This window comes from Schistocerca piceifrons, chromosome 6 (assembly GCF_021461385.2).
Source record: "Schistocerca piceifrons isolate TAMUIC-IGC-003096 chromosome 6, iqSchPice1.1, whole genome shotgun sequence".
Taxonomy (NCBI): domain Eukaryota; kingdom Metazoa; phylum Arthropoda; class Insecta; order Orthoptera; family Acrididae; genus Schistocerca; species Schistocerca piceifrons.
This window is the reverse complement of record NC_060143.1, coordinates 431,421,364-431,439,024: the sequence shown is the minus strand read 5'-3', so window position 1 is coordinate 431,439,024 and position 17,661 is coordinate 431,421,364. Positions and strand designations below refer to the sequence as shown.

The 17,661-nt window shown below is 39.0% G+C and overlaps 1 protein-coding gene across 3 annotated transcripts in view; it reads left to right on the top strand.

Annotated features, from left to right (window-relative positions):
- LOC124802978 (ankyrin repeat and IBR domain-containing protein 1-like) overlaps positions 1–17,661 on the top strand; it is a 579,445-nt gene that overhangs the window by 449,962 nt on the left and 111,822 nt on the right. For all 3 annotated transcript variants that reach the window (XM_047264079.1, XM_047264078.1, XM_047264080.1), the window contains one exon: positions 14,959–15,223. In XM_047264079.1, the coding sequence (XP_047120035.1) occupies positions 14,959–15,223 (265 nt within the window). The remainder of the gene's footprint in view (positions 1–14,958; positions 15,224–17,661) is intronic.

The window sequence follows — 17,661 nt, the reverse complement described above, 5'->3', positions numbered from 1 at the left end:
TAAAAATAAGCAAAGTGGATTAATTTTTGTGTCAAACTATCACTTGCTTCAGATACCATTTGAATAGGAAAAATGGTAGCATTAAGTCTTTGAACAAGATCCTGAATGTGAGCTTTTCACAACAGTTTACTATCTACATGAACACCTAGAAATTTGAACTGTTCAGTTTCACTAATCATATGCCCATCCTGCGAAATTAAAATGTTGTTTATTTTTTATTTTTATTTTATTTTATTTTTTTTTTAAATTGTGTGTTAGAAACTGTAAAAATTGAGTCTTACTGTGATTTAGCATTAGTTTATTTTCTACAAGCCGTGAACTCATGTCATGAACTGCACTGTTTGAAATGGAGCGAACACTGCACACAACATCCTTTACTACGAAGCTAGTGTCACCAGCAAACAGAAGTATTTTAGAATTACCCGTAATAGTAGAGGGCATATCATTTATATAAATAAGGAACAGGAGTGGCCCCAACACTGATCCCTGGTGCACCTCTTCATTTGATCGTACCCCACATAACAGCCATTATCAACACTGCGAATAATGACCTTTTGCTGTCTGTTGTTAAAGTAAGAGGTGAACCAATTGTGAGCTGCTCCCTGTATTCTGTAATGGGCCATCTTCTGGAGCAGTATCTTGTGATCAACACAATCAAATGCCTTAGTTAAATAAAAAATATGCCTAGCATTCAAATCTTTTGTTTAATCCATTCAGTGCCTCACAGAGAAAAGATAATATAGCATTTTCAGTTGTTAGAGACTTCTAAAGCTGAACTGTACATTTGATAGCAAATTATGTGATGTAAAACGATCAATTGTCCTTACATACACAGAATTTTCAATAACTTTTGCAAACACTGATGGCATAGAAATAGGCCTAAATTGTCTACATTATCCCTTTTTATAAAACGGCTTTACTACTGAGTACTTTAATCATTCAGGAAACTGACCATTCTTAAAGGAAAAATTACAAATGTGGCTAAGCACAGGGCTAACGTGTGCAGCACAGTATTTTGCTAGGCACTCCATCATATCCAATAATTATTGACTCAGTCTCCCCCTTGTCAGTATCACAGAGGAGTATTCCAGACATCAGTCTTGGAAAGGCATTTTCCAAGAGTGTTATATGATTCCCTGCAGAAACTAAACTTTTATTTAATTCACCAACAATGCTCAAAAATTATTGTTAAGTACTGTACATATATCTGACTTATCGGTAACCGAAATATTTTTACTACAAACTGACTCTATACCGTTGACGTTGTGCTGCTGATGAGACACTTACTTCACAACTGACCATCTGGTTTTAATTTTGTCCTGTGAATTAGCTATTCTATTTGCATACCACATACTCTTTGCCTTATTAACAACACGTTTAAGCACCTTAAAATACTGTTTGTAATGGGCTACTGTAAGTTGATTGTGACTACTTCTAACATTTTGATATAATTCCCACTTTGTTCTACACTAGTCAACCACCCAGGCTGCCTTTTACTGCTAGTACCCTATTCTAATGGGAAGCAACTCTCAAAGAGCATGAGAATTGTGTTAAGGAAAGCACTATATTTGTCATCTATGTTATTGGCACTGTGAACATCCTGCCATGCTTGTTCCGTGAAGAGGTTTAAAAAATTCTCTATTTCCATTGGATTAACTTTCCTACATAGTTTGTAATTATATGTGACATTTGTTTGAGTACAAAAGCCTTTTAGAGTTAAAATTTGTGCATCATGGTCTGAAAGGCCATTCACCCTTTTACCAACAGAATGGCCATCTAGTAATGAAGAATGAATAAAAATATTGTCTGTCGCTGTGCTACTGTTTCCCTGCACCCTAGTTAGAAAAAATACAGTCTGCATCAGATCATATGAGTTTAGGAGATCTATCAACATCCTTTTTCTTGCACAATCAAATACAAAATTGATACTGAAGTCACCATGTGTAACTGATTTTTGTTACTTAGTATAAAGTGAACCAAGAACCCTCTCTAGCTTGAGCAGAAAGGCTCTGAAATCAGAATTAGGGGACCTATAAACAACAGCAATTAGAGGTTTAGTCTCATTAAATTCAACTGTCCCTGCACAACATTCAAATAGCTGTTCAGTGCAGTGCCGTGATATGTCTATAGACTCAAACGGGATACTGTTTTTTACGTACATGGCCACTCCCCCACTCCGCAAGGAACTCCTTGAAAAAGAGTCAGGTAATATGTATCCTGATTTGAAGTCTACAGTTGTAACACAACTTATTCAAATAACAATGTTATTGCACCATTTATGTTCACTGCTCTTCAGAACTCAGGGACAAGATGGATAATGTAAAATAACATATTAACAACATGGTGAAAATGAATGAAAGTGTTAGAGCATGTTGCCAAAGGTCTCTCAGTCAGACACAGAAACCTTGACGTCACATGATATGAGGTTAGCATGACTATAGTTCCAAATGGGGCTGTCCTCACAACATGAAGCAATTGAAGGAATGGGAAAAGCCAGTGTGTGTCAACCAGTAAGCAGTTAAAATGCACTGTGATGGTGTTCTTCATTACAATATGGCCCAGAGACAATATTTGGATGACTGCACCTGGGGAAGAATCATTGTAAAATGGGAAGGAGGACCCAGTGTGAGAAGTGCAGCCCACAATTTTGGTATTGCTCAAAGCATTTTTTCACTTGCAGGGGTAGCATTTCAAATCACAGGGCTACATTATGCTACAGGCAAGAAGGGATACATGTCAGTCAGGGGGTGCAATAACCATGTTTAATAAGGCAGCAAGGCACACAATTGCATACCCACAGATGCACAGCAACTGCATGCAGCTGTCTCCTTGCCTGGTGACTAGTACATTGTGTTCTGTTGACAGCCACATGTAAGTAGCACTATTTGTGATGATATCAAGAGCATAAGGACGGCACCAATGAGAGCAGATTCAGTCTGGATGTGCCCCCTAAACATTGTCAAACATGATTGGTTTGGTCGACCAGGTGGTGCAGGGATGCATAATGTTGCATGGGCATACTGACTTACAGACATCTGAACACGACACTCACCAGTTGATGTTACTGTGACGCTGTGCTCCTTCCCTATGTGTGTCTTTTCATGGATGCATACAGCCCTGACTACACTTTTATTGATGACAATGCACAGCCACATTGAACAACAGAGGTGGAGAGGTTCTTGTGGAATGAGAGTATATTTGGCGAAGAGTCTGGGCCTGCCCACACTGTCCCCCCCCCCCCCCCCCTCCCCCCTCGAGTTCAGTCTCATAGAGCACATATGGGATGTGTGGTGGAAATGTTTTGCACCGCATATACATGCAGCAGTCGCAGCAATAACAACCATCCAGCTGTTATCAGTCATGCTGGTGGAGGAATGGAACACTCTACCACAACAACTCCTTTCTAACCTTAGGGCCAGCACAAGATCATATTGCAGAGCATGCACTGCCATCCTTGCTTATCACATATCCTTTTAAGTAACATGTCTTGCCCTTTGTATCAGCGAGAGGACCATCATAAATCATGGTGAATTCAGTGTAATTATTGTCTTTGAATGAAAAGCATCATTTCTGCTCTTTCAGTTACCTTCTGTAATGTACTTTAGAAATTCTTTGTAACTGTGGTCCAAGTTTTGTGTTTTGTGGCAGTGACACATTATGCAAAATTTAATTTCATCCTTAAGTTTTGCACACCAGTGTGTTTCTATGCAAACCACAATATATTTCAGGGATTCCTGAAATGTATTGACTTGTTAGTGTTCCTTGAAGATTGGCAATGTATTTTATTTTTTATTTATTTATTTATTCATCCGTGGAACAATAAATATTGTATGGATGTCGTCAGATTACAACACATGAGCACACATTTACATTTACAATTAAACAGGTTTCTCATATTTTGTGCAGTTTTTTTAACTAGTCATACACATATTTATAATTACATAATATTTTGGTGATAATGTCATATGTTGCTAATAATCTACATCTACGTTAAATATTCTTTTACAGTATAACAACCTTTACTTACTAAAAAGGTTTTAAGCTTTTGTCTGAAAGTGAGGGGCTCATTTATTTCTTTAATTTCTTGTGGTAATTTGTTGTACAGTTTTATCCCATTGTAAAATATACTTTTTTGCGTCTTTGCCTTGTTCTTTCTATCTAGATGGAGGTGGTGACAAGCTCTTGTTTCGTGGTCATGTATTAGGCTGTTTGTGTTGTACATGTTGAGATTTTTCTTAATGAACATTATGTTCTGCAAGATATACTCACAAGAAACAGTTAGAATTCCTAGCTTTCTAAATAATTCTAGACAGTGGGCCCTGTTGTTGCTATTTGTTATTATCCTTATGGCTCTTTTTTGTACTTTGAACACAGTTTGTATGTTACTGGCACTTGTTCCCCAAAACATGATCCCATAGCTGAGGACTGAGTGTAGATATCCGTAATATGTTATTTTAAGACAGGTATTATTGCATACTGGTGCAAGGATTCTAAGAGCATAGCATGCTGTGGATAATTTCTTTGCCAAAATGTTGACATGGTTTGTCCATTTCAGTTGGCTGTCTACATTCATCCCTAAGAATTTGGTACTTGTTACACATTCTAATTCATTATTATTAACTTTTATTCTAGTGGCATTGTGTTTTTTGTTCAATTGGAAGTTAATATAGTTACTTTTCTTTACATTTAGGGTTACTTTATTTTTTAATGACTAGTTGTGGACACATTGAGAGCCTCGTTTGCTCTTTCTGACAGTTGTGTTGGATTTTCACCTGTTATTACTATGTTGCTGTCATCAGCAAAAAGTATTTTTTCGCCATGTCTGATACTTTGTGGGAAGTCGTTAATGTATATAAGAAACAATATTGGGCCTAATACACTTCCGTGTGGGACGCCTATATTCACATTTTCTGGGTCAGACAGGTGTTTTAAAAGGGAATTGTTTGAAACTTGTGATATCTCAACTCGTTGAACTCTGTTTTCCAAGTATGGTTTGAACCACTTCTTTGTCACACCTCTTATTCCTATTTGCCCTAATTTATGAAGTAAGATTTTGTGGTCAACTGTATCAAAGGCCTTGGACAAGTCTAAAAAGATACCACTTACATTTTCACCTTTGTCCAGTGCTTCTAAAATTACTTTAGTGAACTGTGCTATAGCATATTGTGTGTAGATATACAGATTATTATTATGAGCAAGTTATGACTTTAATTTTCAGTCTGTTATGCTCTTTCTCTTTCAATTTTCATATGATCACCTGACTGTTTAGTGTCTCAATGTAGAGAATGCTCGTCCACTTCAAATTACAATACTAAAAACATGGCATTAAGAGCAGACACTCCTTCATGTATATAGGCTACTTTAGCTTGCTCACATAGCTAATGAACTAGAGATACTACATATTTGGTACACTGCATGAAATTATTACAGTCAAAAGAATTTCCTTATTTAAAATTATTTACAGTTTCTCATTATAATTTTCATGTTGTTGTAGTGTAAGAAAAAAACAATTTGGTCATCATCAGTCATTTATCATCCAATGCTGGATACAGACATCTTATGGACTTCACCATACATTACAATCTACAACTTTTCACATCCAAGTTTACCCTGATTGTTTTTTTTTTAATGTCATCAGTCCATCTTTCACTTTGTCATCCTCTAAGTCTTCTTTTATAACAAAGACTCTAATACAGAATTGCCTTGGTTCATCTTCCAGCAATCTGTCTTGCTACATGGTCAGCCTTTTTTCATTTCTGTTTCATAACAGCCATTATCATGTCATCAACTGCTGTCTTTTTCCTTATTCGTGTATTTTATTGGGTGTTTGTTATTCATTGGCACTACTGTATTGCACCAATATTTGATTAATTCTCAGTGATAGCCCAATAACATGCATGACTATTGATCCACCTCTGACCTCTCTCTCAAGACAGAAATGAATAATTTAGAACTGAAAGAAGTTACCTCTTGTGTTTAGTAGATTTCATTCATTATGAGTGAACTTATCAGTTTTTTATGACTACATGTATCAGTTGAAAGCCAATTATTCTGCTTTCGATTTTATGAATCCATTTAGTGGTATCTCTTTAATACTGTATAAAAGACAACAAAGTCAGTTTTTATTCTCTTGTTCTTATTGTGGGTACGTTGTAATTTTAGTAGTGTAGATGTATGCCACCTGCAGTGTAATTGTCTCATATTTTGAGCATGGTAGAGTAGCAAGTCAGTACTCACATTTGGTTATAATCCCATACGCAGTGCTGTAGTGTTTTGTAAGTTGGTGCTCTCACAGTAATTTGCACTCTGACTTTTGTGAAAGTGATTAGCAGCATTATTTAGCAATATCAATTTAACTGCCATCTAAATGAGACTTGAGCTAGTTTTTATTTTCTTCATTTTATTCTGAGTAGGTCATAATTTTAGTAGTGTACATTCAAGCCTCTTAGAGTGCAACAGTGGTGCATTTTGACCACTCACTGTTGCAGTCTGCTGCTAGTTTCTCAGTTAGCCTTTATTTACTTTAATTAGTTCATTTTTTCAAGTGATCATGTAGTTTGACTTAGTAGGAAATGGATAGCAACTGCATTTGCTGCACTTGAATGCAAGGGTAACTGGCTGTTGTGTGGTAACAGCTATTAGCTACTTTCACTGCCATAAGCAGACTTGAAGCTGCTGTCCTAGGCAGCAGTGATGTTGGTGCACCTGTGGCAAAAGCTGTAGCAGCCCTGATGCACATTTCAGTGTGCATGTTCTCACTTGTTTGTCCCACCTGAGAGTGAGTGATAGATGTTGGTGGGTCAGTGTACCTTTTGACAGAAGGTGAATATGGGTACTGGCCACTTCCAAATGTTGCTGAGACTTCACTCAGTGTTGTGCCTGTACAAGATTTTCCTACCATGTCCAGACAAGCACTGGAATCTCATCCTTGATGTGGAAGAGCCTCCTCCAGTGCCTATTCTGTGTGTGTGTGATTTACAGCATCATACTCAGAATGAACAGTGGTTCTGTGGTCTGAAGCTGAATGGAAGACTTGAACCAGAAGCTCAGACGTTTCTGCTGTGGACTTCATGGTCTCTGCTATTATGTGAAGAATTGTAGGCCATCTTAAGTAGGCCAGGCAACCACTGTATAAAGGAAACAGCTACTCAGGCAGCAGAGTATGTATGAGTATGTATGGCATGCAAATTTGTTACTTTTTTTTTTAACATAGGACACTTATCAGTAGGATCAGGGTGAATCTGAGAAAACAGTAGATCAGCCATGTTAACTACTGTGGAGGACATTAGTTCTTGCTGATGAGGAAGAGAAAATGTTACTGTGGTATTACTTCTCTGCAAGGACATCAGTTAATATATATATATATATATATATATATATATATATATAAATACAAAGATGAGGTGACTTACCGAACAAAAACGCTGGCAGGTCGATAGACACACAAACAAACACAAACATACACACAAAATTCAAGCTTTCGCAACAAATTGTTGCCTCATCAGGAAAGAGGGAAGGAGAGGGGAAGACGAAAGGAAGTGGGTTTTAAAGGAGAGGGTAAGGAGTCATTCCAATCCCGGGAGCGGAAAGACTTACCTTAGGGGGAAAAAAGGACAGGTATACACTCGCACACACGCACATATCCATCCACACATACAGACACAAGCAGACATATTTAAAGACAAAGAGTTTGGGCAGAGATGTCAGTCGAGGCAGAAGTGTAGACAACTACCCTCCCGACCTGGTACAGAAGCAAATAACCAGAGCCACTTCCTCGTCCCCTCAAACCCAGAATCCCCCACAGAAGAACCACAAAAGTGCCCCACTTGTGACAGGATACTTTCCGGGACTGGACCAGACTCTGAATGTGGCTCTCCAGCAGGGATACGACTTCCTCAAATCCTGCCCTGAAATGAGATCCATCCTTCATGAAATCCTCCCCACTCCGCCAAGAGTGTCTTTCCGCCGTCCACCTAACCTTCGTAACCTGTTAGTTCATCCCTATGAAATCCCCAAACCACCTTCCCTACCCTCTGGCTCCTATCCTTGTAACCGCCCCCGATGCAAAACCTGTCCCATGCACCCTCCCACCACTACCTACTCCAGTCCTGTAACCCGGAAGGTGTACACGATCAAAGGCAGAGCCACGTGTGAAAGCACCCACGTGATTTACCAACTGACCTGTCTACACTGTGACGCATTCTATGTGGGAATGACCAGCAACAAACTGTCCATTCGCATGAATGGACACAGGCAGACAGTGTTTGTTGGTAATGAGGATCACCCTGTGGCTAAACATGCCTTGGTGCACGGCCAGCACATCTTGGCACAGTGTTACACCATCCGGGTTATCTGGATACTTCCCACCAACACCAACCTATCCGAACTCCGGAGATGGGAACTTGCCCTTCAGTATATCCTCTCTTCTCGTCATCCGCCAGGCCTCAATCTCCGCTAATTTCAAGTTGCCGCCACTCATACCTCACCTGTCTTTCAACAACTTCTTTGCCTCTACACTTCTGCCTCGACTGACATCTCTGCCCAAACTCTTTGTCTTTAAATATGTCTGCTTGTGTCTGTATGTGTGGATGGATATGTGCGTGTGTGCGAGTGTGTACCTGTCCTTTTTTCCCCCTAAGGTAAGTCTTTCCGCTCCCGGGATTGGAATGACTCCTTACCCTCTCCTTTAAAACCCACTTCCTTTCGTCTTCCCCTCTCCTTCCCTCTTTCCTGATGAGGCAACAATTTGTTGCGAAAGCTTGAATTTTGTGTGTATGTTTGTGTTTGTTTGTGTGTCTATCGACCTGCCAGCGTTTTTGTTCGGTAAGTCACCTCATCTTTGTTTTTATATATAATTTTTCCCACGTGGAATGTTTCCTTCTATTATATTGATATCATTAATATATATATATATATATATATATATATATATATATATATATATAATGGAAGGAAACATTCCACGTGGGAAAAATTCCTTCTATTATATTGATATCATTAATATATATATATATATATATATATATATATATATATATATATAATGGAAGGAAACATTCCACGTGGGAAAAATTATATATAAATACAAAGATGAGGTGACTTACCGAACGAAAGCGCTGGCAGGTCGATAGACACACAAACATACACACAAAATTCAAGCTTTCGCAACAAACTGTTGCCTCATCAGGAAAGAGGGAAGGAGAGGGAAAGACGAAAGGATGTGGGTTTTAAGGGAGAGGGTAAGGAGTCATTCCAATCCCGGGAGCGGAAAGACTTACCTTAGGGGGAAAAAAGGACGGGTATACACTCGCACACACACACATATCCATCCACACATATACAGTCACAAGCAGACATATTCCCCCTAAGGTAAGTCTTTCCGCTCCCGGGATTGGAATGACTCCTTACCCTCTCCCTTAAAACCCACATCCTTTCGTCTTTCCCTCTCCTTCCCTCTTTCCTGATGAGGCAACAGTTTGTTGCGAAAGCTTGAATTTTGTGTGTATGTTTGTGTGTCTATCGACCTGCCAGCGCTTTCGTTCGGTAAGTCACTTCATCTTTGTTTATATATATATATACACACACACACACAAACATACACACAAAATTCAAGCTTTCGCAACAAACTGTTGCTTCATCAGGAAAGAGGGAAGGAGAGGGAAAGACGAAAGGAAGTGGGTTTTAAGGGAGAGGGTAAGGAGTCATTCCAATCCTTGGAGCGGAAAGACTTACCTTAGGGGAAAGAAGGGGTATACACTCGCGCACGCGCGCTTGCGCGCGCCCACACACACACACACACACACACACACACACACACACACACACACACACACACACATATCCATCCGTCATCCGTACATACACAGACACAAGCTTGTGTGTGTGTGCTTGTGTCTGTGTATGTGCGGATGTGTGTGTGAGTGTATACCCGTCCTTTTTCCCCCTAAGGTAAGTCTTTCCGCTCCCGGGATTGGAATGACTCCTTACCCTCTCCCTTAAAACCCACTTCCTTTCGTCTTTCCCTCTCCTTCCCTCTTTCCTGATGAGGCAACAGTTTGTTGCAAAAGCTTGAATTTTGTGTGTATGTTTGTGTTTGTTTGTGTGCCTATCGACGTGCCAGCGCTTTCGTTTGGTAAGTCACATCATCTTTGTTTTTAGATATATTTTTCCCATGCGGTCAGTTAGAGAACTGACTCTTGGGAATAAAGTCTTATATCTCCTATTAATTGTTAACCAAAAGAGTTTTGAATTAATCAAAGTTAAGTGGCTACAGGTGTTAGAAGGAATTTTAATAAAAGTGCAAGTAGCTTCACCAACCAGGCTGGGATTATGCTACCATAATGTAGGGTACTGCAACAGAAAAAAACAGCTAATACAGTTTTTCAGCTAATACAGCCTATCCCAAATAGTGCATTGTGAATTGCACGCCTCTTACTAAGGGGCTTTCCTACAGTACAACTGAAAGAGGTGATAGGTGTTGTCCCTCACAGGGAGAATTTCCAGGAAATGCATGATCATTTTTAAAGGTTGGGAAGCACCGGCTACAGACAGCAAGAAACTTAATTAGTCTTTGGCTGGCCACCTGAGTTATGTTTCCCCACTTATTCTTGCTTTCTTTGTAAAGCAACAATTTTCTTGTTGTAAGGAAAAGAATTAGTTATTGATCATTATTCTGGTTAGTTTCTGGATCTGTAGACTACACTATGAAAAATGGCGACACTGAAACCACAAAAGGAAACATCAAATTCAAGCATGGCACAGAGTGAGACGGCAATTTTGTGTTATGAGACTGAACAAGACTGGTTGGAAGAACAATGTTCACTTGTGCGAGAAGAGCTAGAGAGACAGCAAAGGGACATGCAAAGGCAAAACACAATACATAATGACGGGAAGCTGCATCGACATGCAGTAAATATGGCAGACAAAGGAACTGTGGAATCTAACAAGGGTGCCAATCTGACGATGAAAACATAAATGCCAAATTTTCTATGGGAGAAACCAGAACTATGTTTTGCTATTTTTGAGTTAGCATTTACTCAGAATGACATCACTAATAACTATACAAAGTTTGTAGTGGTGGTTAATAGCATGGACACTTGAGCAGTAGAGACCCCCTAGAGTTGGGGGAGCACTGAAGGGTTTGCAGTTGGGATGCCGGGATATTCAAGTATATATACTTGAATATTTCTGGTGTCTCAACTGCAGATTTTTCAGCGCTCTTTTGGCTTTGGGACTCTGTGTCTCAGAATGAGGGGGGGTGGACTTGTGCCACTATTGAAATAAGCCCTTCATTCATGCTTTGTCAAAATATCATTTTGATGCCTTCTACACATGATCAATATCGACACTTGCGGTACTTGGTGGTCCATCACATGGGCATATATTTAGACCAACAGATGCAGTGAGTCCTACAGTTTGAATTTGTTGGTGACAGGACATCTGCTGCATTTTGTGGAAGGGGCAGCAATGTCAGATGAGAGACTTTGGCATGTGTGGCATATGCATCTGCCACTGTCATGAATGTTAGTGAAAATGGCAGTAGTCACTTGTGGGATAGACCACTTTAGTTCTGTACTGTCAGTCGCTGACAAGGTGCACTTGATAGTGGGGCAAGCAAGTTATATCTACCTTGTAATCATCAAGTAGCAACACTATGATGCACTAGCAGGTAATAACACTATGATGCACTAGTAGGTAACAACACTACAGGCAAACAGTGCCTACCATGAACGCTCACCATGTGGCAAGCCTTCAACAAGATAAGAGATAGTTTTCGAAGAACTGTATTGTTGTCTCACCCAGTTAGTTCATAATGAGTTATTGGCAACTGTTGTAGATACCAGCCAAATGGCTACTGGTACTGCACTCCATCAAAATGTGGAGGGCGATTGCAAGTCTGTAGGGTTTTTCTCCTGAACTCTGTCAGAAGCACAGACTAAGTGAAGTGCACATGACTGGAAATTACTGGCCATTCATGAAGCCATATGACACTTCTGTCCTTATGTCGACACTTGGCTGTGTATGATCTACCCCAGTCATAAGCCAATCATGTTTGATTCCTAAGATTTGAAAGAAGGTTTTTCTCCTTGGCACTTCCACCACCTGGAATTTACTGGACAATTTATTACTGATATAAGGCACATTAAAAGGGGCAGGGAACACGGAAGCTGATTTTTTTCTCAAGAATTGGTTCAATTTCTGGCTGCACCCAGCCCTAACATCATGGGGTTTGGAAAGGGTTCATACATAAAGAAACTGCAACTTGTTCCCATACGACATTGCAAACAGATACTGCATGCATGCCTTTACATCATATTTGTGACCTTTCTGAGTATTAAAATGCTGTGAGCATACGGTCCAAATAGCATACAAGACTGGTCCCTGCAGGTTTCATGGGAGCAGGTAAAACACCGTATGTGCCACCACAGACATTCCTATGCAACAGCGAGAGAATGTGAGTTCTACACTGGCAACTTTGCCTCACCAGACATGGAGACCATACAACCAGCAACAGCACTGCCTCCAACATGACAAACAAATCCACAAGAGAAAGCCAAGGGTCCTATCACTTATACAAGGGCAGGTCAATGAGTACAACACAAATCCCCACACTTTCTGGGAGCCATACTCTACTGTTTGGGGTGGTACAAAGTGGTGGGGAGAGGGATCCCTGTGTAGCAAGCTCCAACAAGTGAAGAGATTTAGATATTCTTTGACCAACTGGCTGAGTTGTGTTTGCGTGATTATTCTTTGCTTTAATGTTTTTGACAGTTCTCTGTTTAATGATTGTCAAGTGACCATTTTCATGTAATCAAGAAAATAAATAAAATAAATAACAATGTAATGAAAAGGATAGCTGCTACTCACCATACAGCAGAGACGCTGAGCTGCTGAAAGTCACAACAAAGCGACTGTCCGAAAGTTAGCTTTTGGTCAGCAAGGCTTAGCATACACACACACACACACACACACACACACACACACACACACACACACACACACACACACAATGCAACTCACACACATTATCACAGACGTGTGTGTGAGTTGCATTGTGTTTGTGTGTGTGTGTGTGTGTGTGTGTGTGAGTTGCATTGTGTGTGTGTGTGTGTGTGTGTGTGTGTGTGTGTGTGTGTGTGTGTGTTTGCTGTCTATTTTGACAAAGGCCTTGTTGGCTAACTTTTTGACAGTCTTTGTTGTGACTTTCTGTGACTCAGCATCTTCACTATATGGTTAGTAGCAACTATCCTTTTTTTATGTTGTTATATTCCATACCAAATTTTCCAAGAAAATAATTATTACTTGGTATTCTAGAGTTTCTGCATCTATAGACTTCCCCATGGGCAATGCTTATACAAGCATTGTTATATCCAGGCACATGGGCTCAAAATCCATCAATACAAAATAGCCAAATCTGCTAATAAGCTAATCAGAATATAATGAATAGTGGAACTAAAGGAATTGCAATAATACAAAAGATGTAGTGCCCAAACTATGGACTAATCAAAATGGAATGAGAAACTGGAAGGTTTCAGGTTTCAAGGCAAGCATTACATACAAAAGACTCCACTGTAAGATGCTGAGTTTAAGCCTGAATGATATCTTTCAGTTTGTCCAATAGTGAAACAGAATACTCATCAGTGATGATTCTGCAGTTGTGGACGTACCCTATAGGCACAATTCTATTGAATCTTAGGAAATAGTACTATTACTTTTAATCAATGGAAAATCCAGGCAGGAATAATGATAATATTATGGAAAGGATAGATTGCTACTTACCATATAGAGCAGATGTTGACTCACAGACAGGCACAACAAAAAGACTGCCAAACATGTCAGCTTTTGGCTAAAAGGCCTTCTTCTAAAGTATACAACACACATTCACACAAGCACAACTCACACACAAATGACAACTGTCTCAGACCACTGAGACTCAGTAGCCAAAGCAGTGTCACCTGTGTGTAAGTTGTGCTTGTGTGAATGAGTGTGTGTGATGTCTACTTAAAAAGAAAACCTTTCCACCATAAGCTCACATGTTTAGCAGTCTTTTTGTTGAGCCTGTCTACAGCTCATGTCTCCTCTATATGGTGAGTAGCAATCTATCCTTTTCTTAATATTGTCATTTAACCATTACTTTTCCTACAGACGGAATCATTTTTTATTTCTTTAATACATTTTCACACTTGCCACTTGCTATGTTTATTTCTGTTTCATTACCAGCATGCAATGATGAATACACATACCACATACTGACATGAACCATTGGAAAGCCTCACTGGAATTGTGTTAAATAGAGAAGAACAGTCTTAGCAAAATTAATTTGAATTTCATCTTCGTTAATGATTAATTGATGCGGTACTCTTTGAGGAGAAAGCTGTCACACACAAAACTTTGTGTATAAAGTGGTGAACACAACTTATTGGAATTGTTGTAATGCCACCAAGTTTACATATCTTTAAGTCAATGACCAATGAGTATGGTATTGTGAATCGTGCCACAGCTCAATGGTCTGAAAGATTTTTTATTGCTCTAAGCACTCATAAACATAAAGAAGTAATCCTTTAATGATGAATCTAACATCTTGTATATTAATTGAGGTTAAACCTCTTAAAATGAAGTGCTTTCTGCAGCTTATATTTTAATATTATCAATACCATAAACAAGTGTTTAAGTGTGTGGCTCTGAAACATCACAGTGTTCCATGTGAAGTGTTATACTTTCCAAAAATCATAGTATTTGACCAAAAGTCAAGTATCTCTATCGCAGGCAAAGAACTTCTTGGTGTGCGTATATATATCTATATGTGTTGTGTGTGTGTGTGTGTGTGTGTGTGAGAGAGAGAGAGAGAGAGAGAGAGAGAGAGAGAGAGAGAGAGAGAGAGAGAGAGAGACAGAGAGAGGGGGGGGATGCATGTAAGGATAGACAGTATGTTTTATTAAGAACTTTGTCAAATTTCAGGATTCTCCAACAGTGACATTGCTGGGCAAATGTGAACGAATAGGCTGCCCCCATCCTCGTGCTCGTAACCCTCGCACGGGAGAGCTGCATGCGTACTGCAGCTGGCGCTGTTCTCACTTGGCTACTGCTACTGTGGTGAATGGCCCAGCTGATTACAATGTTGACCTGGTCATTGCCCTGGAAATGTCACGGTTACAGATGATTGAAGATGAGTTCAAGAAGAGACAGCGTGAAGAAGCTGATACTGGAGAGCCATCAAGATCAGGTATACTGCAGTCCTGTTTCCTTACCAAATCAGTTCAAGCTCCATTCAGTTTGTAGCTATTATTATCTGAGTAATTTTGAAAGTTTAGAGAAGGTAATGCAAACTTCTCCTTTTCAGAATAATTACCTTCACCTGTTCTCAGAGTGCCCTTCTTCAAACTTTATGCACACTTTATGCATCAACTCACACCACTTAGTGCAAGTTGCAGGATATGTGTTCTTTGGGGACTGGTAGTTATTGGAATAGGGGTTGCAGGTAGGCATTTTCTGATGAGGAGAACACATCAAGTGCCATAATTTAATTTCCCAGAAACTTCACTCAGTGGAAGGTGAGTCATAACAAGTGAACACGTCTCCACTTAACTGTAGATACTCGACCATTTTTGACAAAATGACAGTCAAAGTTTTCAAGGTACTGTATGTGCCTTTTAGCAGATAAATTTTTCAAGCAAAGCATTGGTGCAGTGGCTAACATTGTAGCTTCACTCTTTCGCACTCCATGATCAAAACCGGATTATTACCTTTATTTTTCATTTATCCACCCACGTCCATAGAAGATTACTACACAAATGTTTTCCAGTAAATATTGAATTAATGTTGTTCTATTAGTCTACTTGGGTAGATGAATTTAAAAAAGCAGTAAATGAGTGAGGAAACTATTGAAAAATGTTTTTGGTGAAATTCCTGTAGTTCATCACCTGCAAGCACCAGTTTTCAGTAAAGTGATCCATGATCTGTGATTTGCTGTGGAATTATTGCCAAAGCATGAAATCTTCAGTAGTGTTAATGACATTTATTTCTCGGGTGAGAGTCATTAAAGAAAATGTTACTGTGGCAAAACGTCCTTCACGCAATGCATGTGGTGTTCAGAATTTCTATGTTTTGAATATGTCTACAAGTGATACCATTGTAGGGAATGCATCAAATCTTCCTGATGAATAAACGTATAAATAAATATATGAAGTTATATAAGAATGAAACATAAGAATATGAGAATTTAAAAAGCTTGAAACCCCAGAAAATACCGTACATATTTAAATAGTAAATATATGACACATATTGTCAAACACAGTTATAATTTTACAATTAATATAATGCCCTTGTAACTCTGAACTTGATAAGAGACATTTGTGTAGCAATCTTATACGCATATGAGAAAGTACAATTTAAAAAAATAAAATAAAAACAATATTGAATTTTGAACATGGAGCACAGAACTGAGAGGCCATAATGTTTACTTTCAGCAAAGATAGATCATTCTAGTCCTTTGCCTGTCATAGATGAATTCATTGGCTAACAAGATCTAAAAGCGCAATTGCCATACCATTTTGGCTGAGATTAGCACACCCTGGAAACCATCTGTATTACATCGAAAACATTGATCATCAATTTTGCAAAACAGTTGATTATTTTTAAATAAGGTGAGACTCATGTTTGCTTGTTTTGACTCTGCTTCTACTGAGCAAAGTTTGAGGGAAATTGGGTTATGACATTTACTGTGTTCTCCTCATGAGAGTGCAATGTACTACGGTCAGTTAATTTCCCTTCTGTTGTGGAAGATAAAAAATGATTTAGAGCCAAATATAGGCTATAAAGTTTATGTTTGAGAGTTTGGTTCTCAAGAAATACTGGTCTTATGGTGTACGGAGATCCCATGCAGGCCCATTGTTGGCCACTTCTCCAGTTTTCTAAACACTTGGAGATACATACTCCACACACCAGTCAGTGCTTGCAACTCTACCTTTGAAAAGTGTAAACCTACTAATATGTTTACTTTCAGCAAAGGTAGATCATTCTAGTCCTTTGCCTGTCATAGCTGAATTCATTGGATAAGAAGATCTAAAAGCGTAATTGCCATACCTCTAAGGTAAATGGGTAAATTAATTATCTGTTACCAGTTTAAATTTTGAAATTCAGTTTTAATCTGTTAAAATTCAACCTATCGAGCATTTGTTTACTGAACACCAAATTCTGTGCTTACTGTTCCTGAATTAAATAGTGTGGGATCAGCCAACTCCAAATGTTCTCATGATGGAGACTTTTATGGGGAGTCTTACAAACAACCACTGATCCAGTCTCAAACACACACTGAATGTCATAGTAAGTGTGTTGGATAGTCTGTTCACTCATTCTCTAAAACAGAAAAGTATTTTCTTTGGCATGATATCATCCATCTTTAAGATGATTTCTCTTGTATCTAACAACGGAAACTCCAGGTAGGAATTCAACAGTGTAGGAAAAGACAGACTGCTAATTACCATTAATTAAAAGGCACATAGACATAAGTTTTGGGCCTCAATCTTTGTCAGAAAAAGAGAAACACATGGCATTCATTCACACAAGCAAGCACACCTCATGCACATATGACTGCCAGCTCCAATGAACTGTCTGCAAATTACCATGTTAGCTTCAGAGTGAGTAGCACTCTACCTTTTCCTA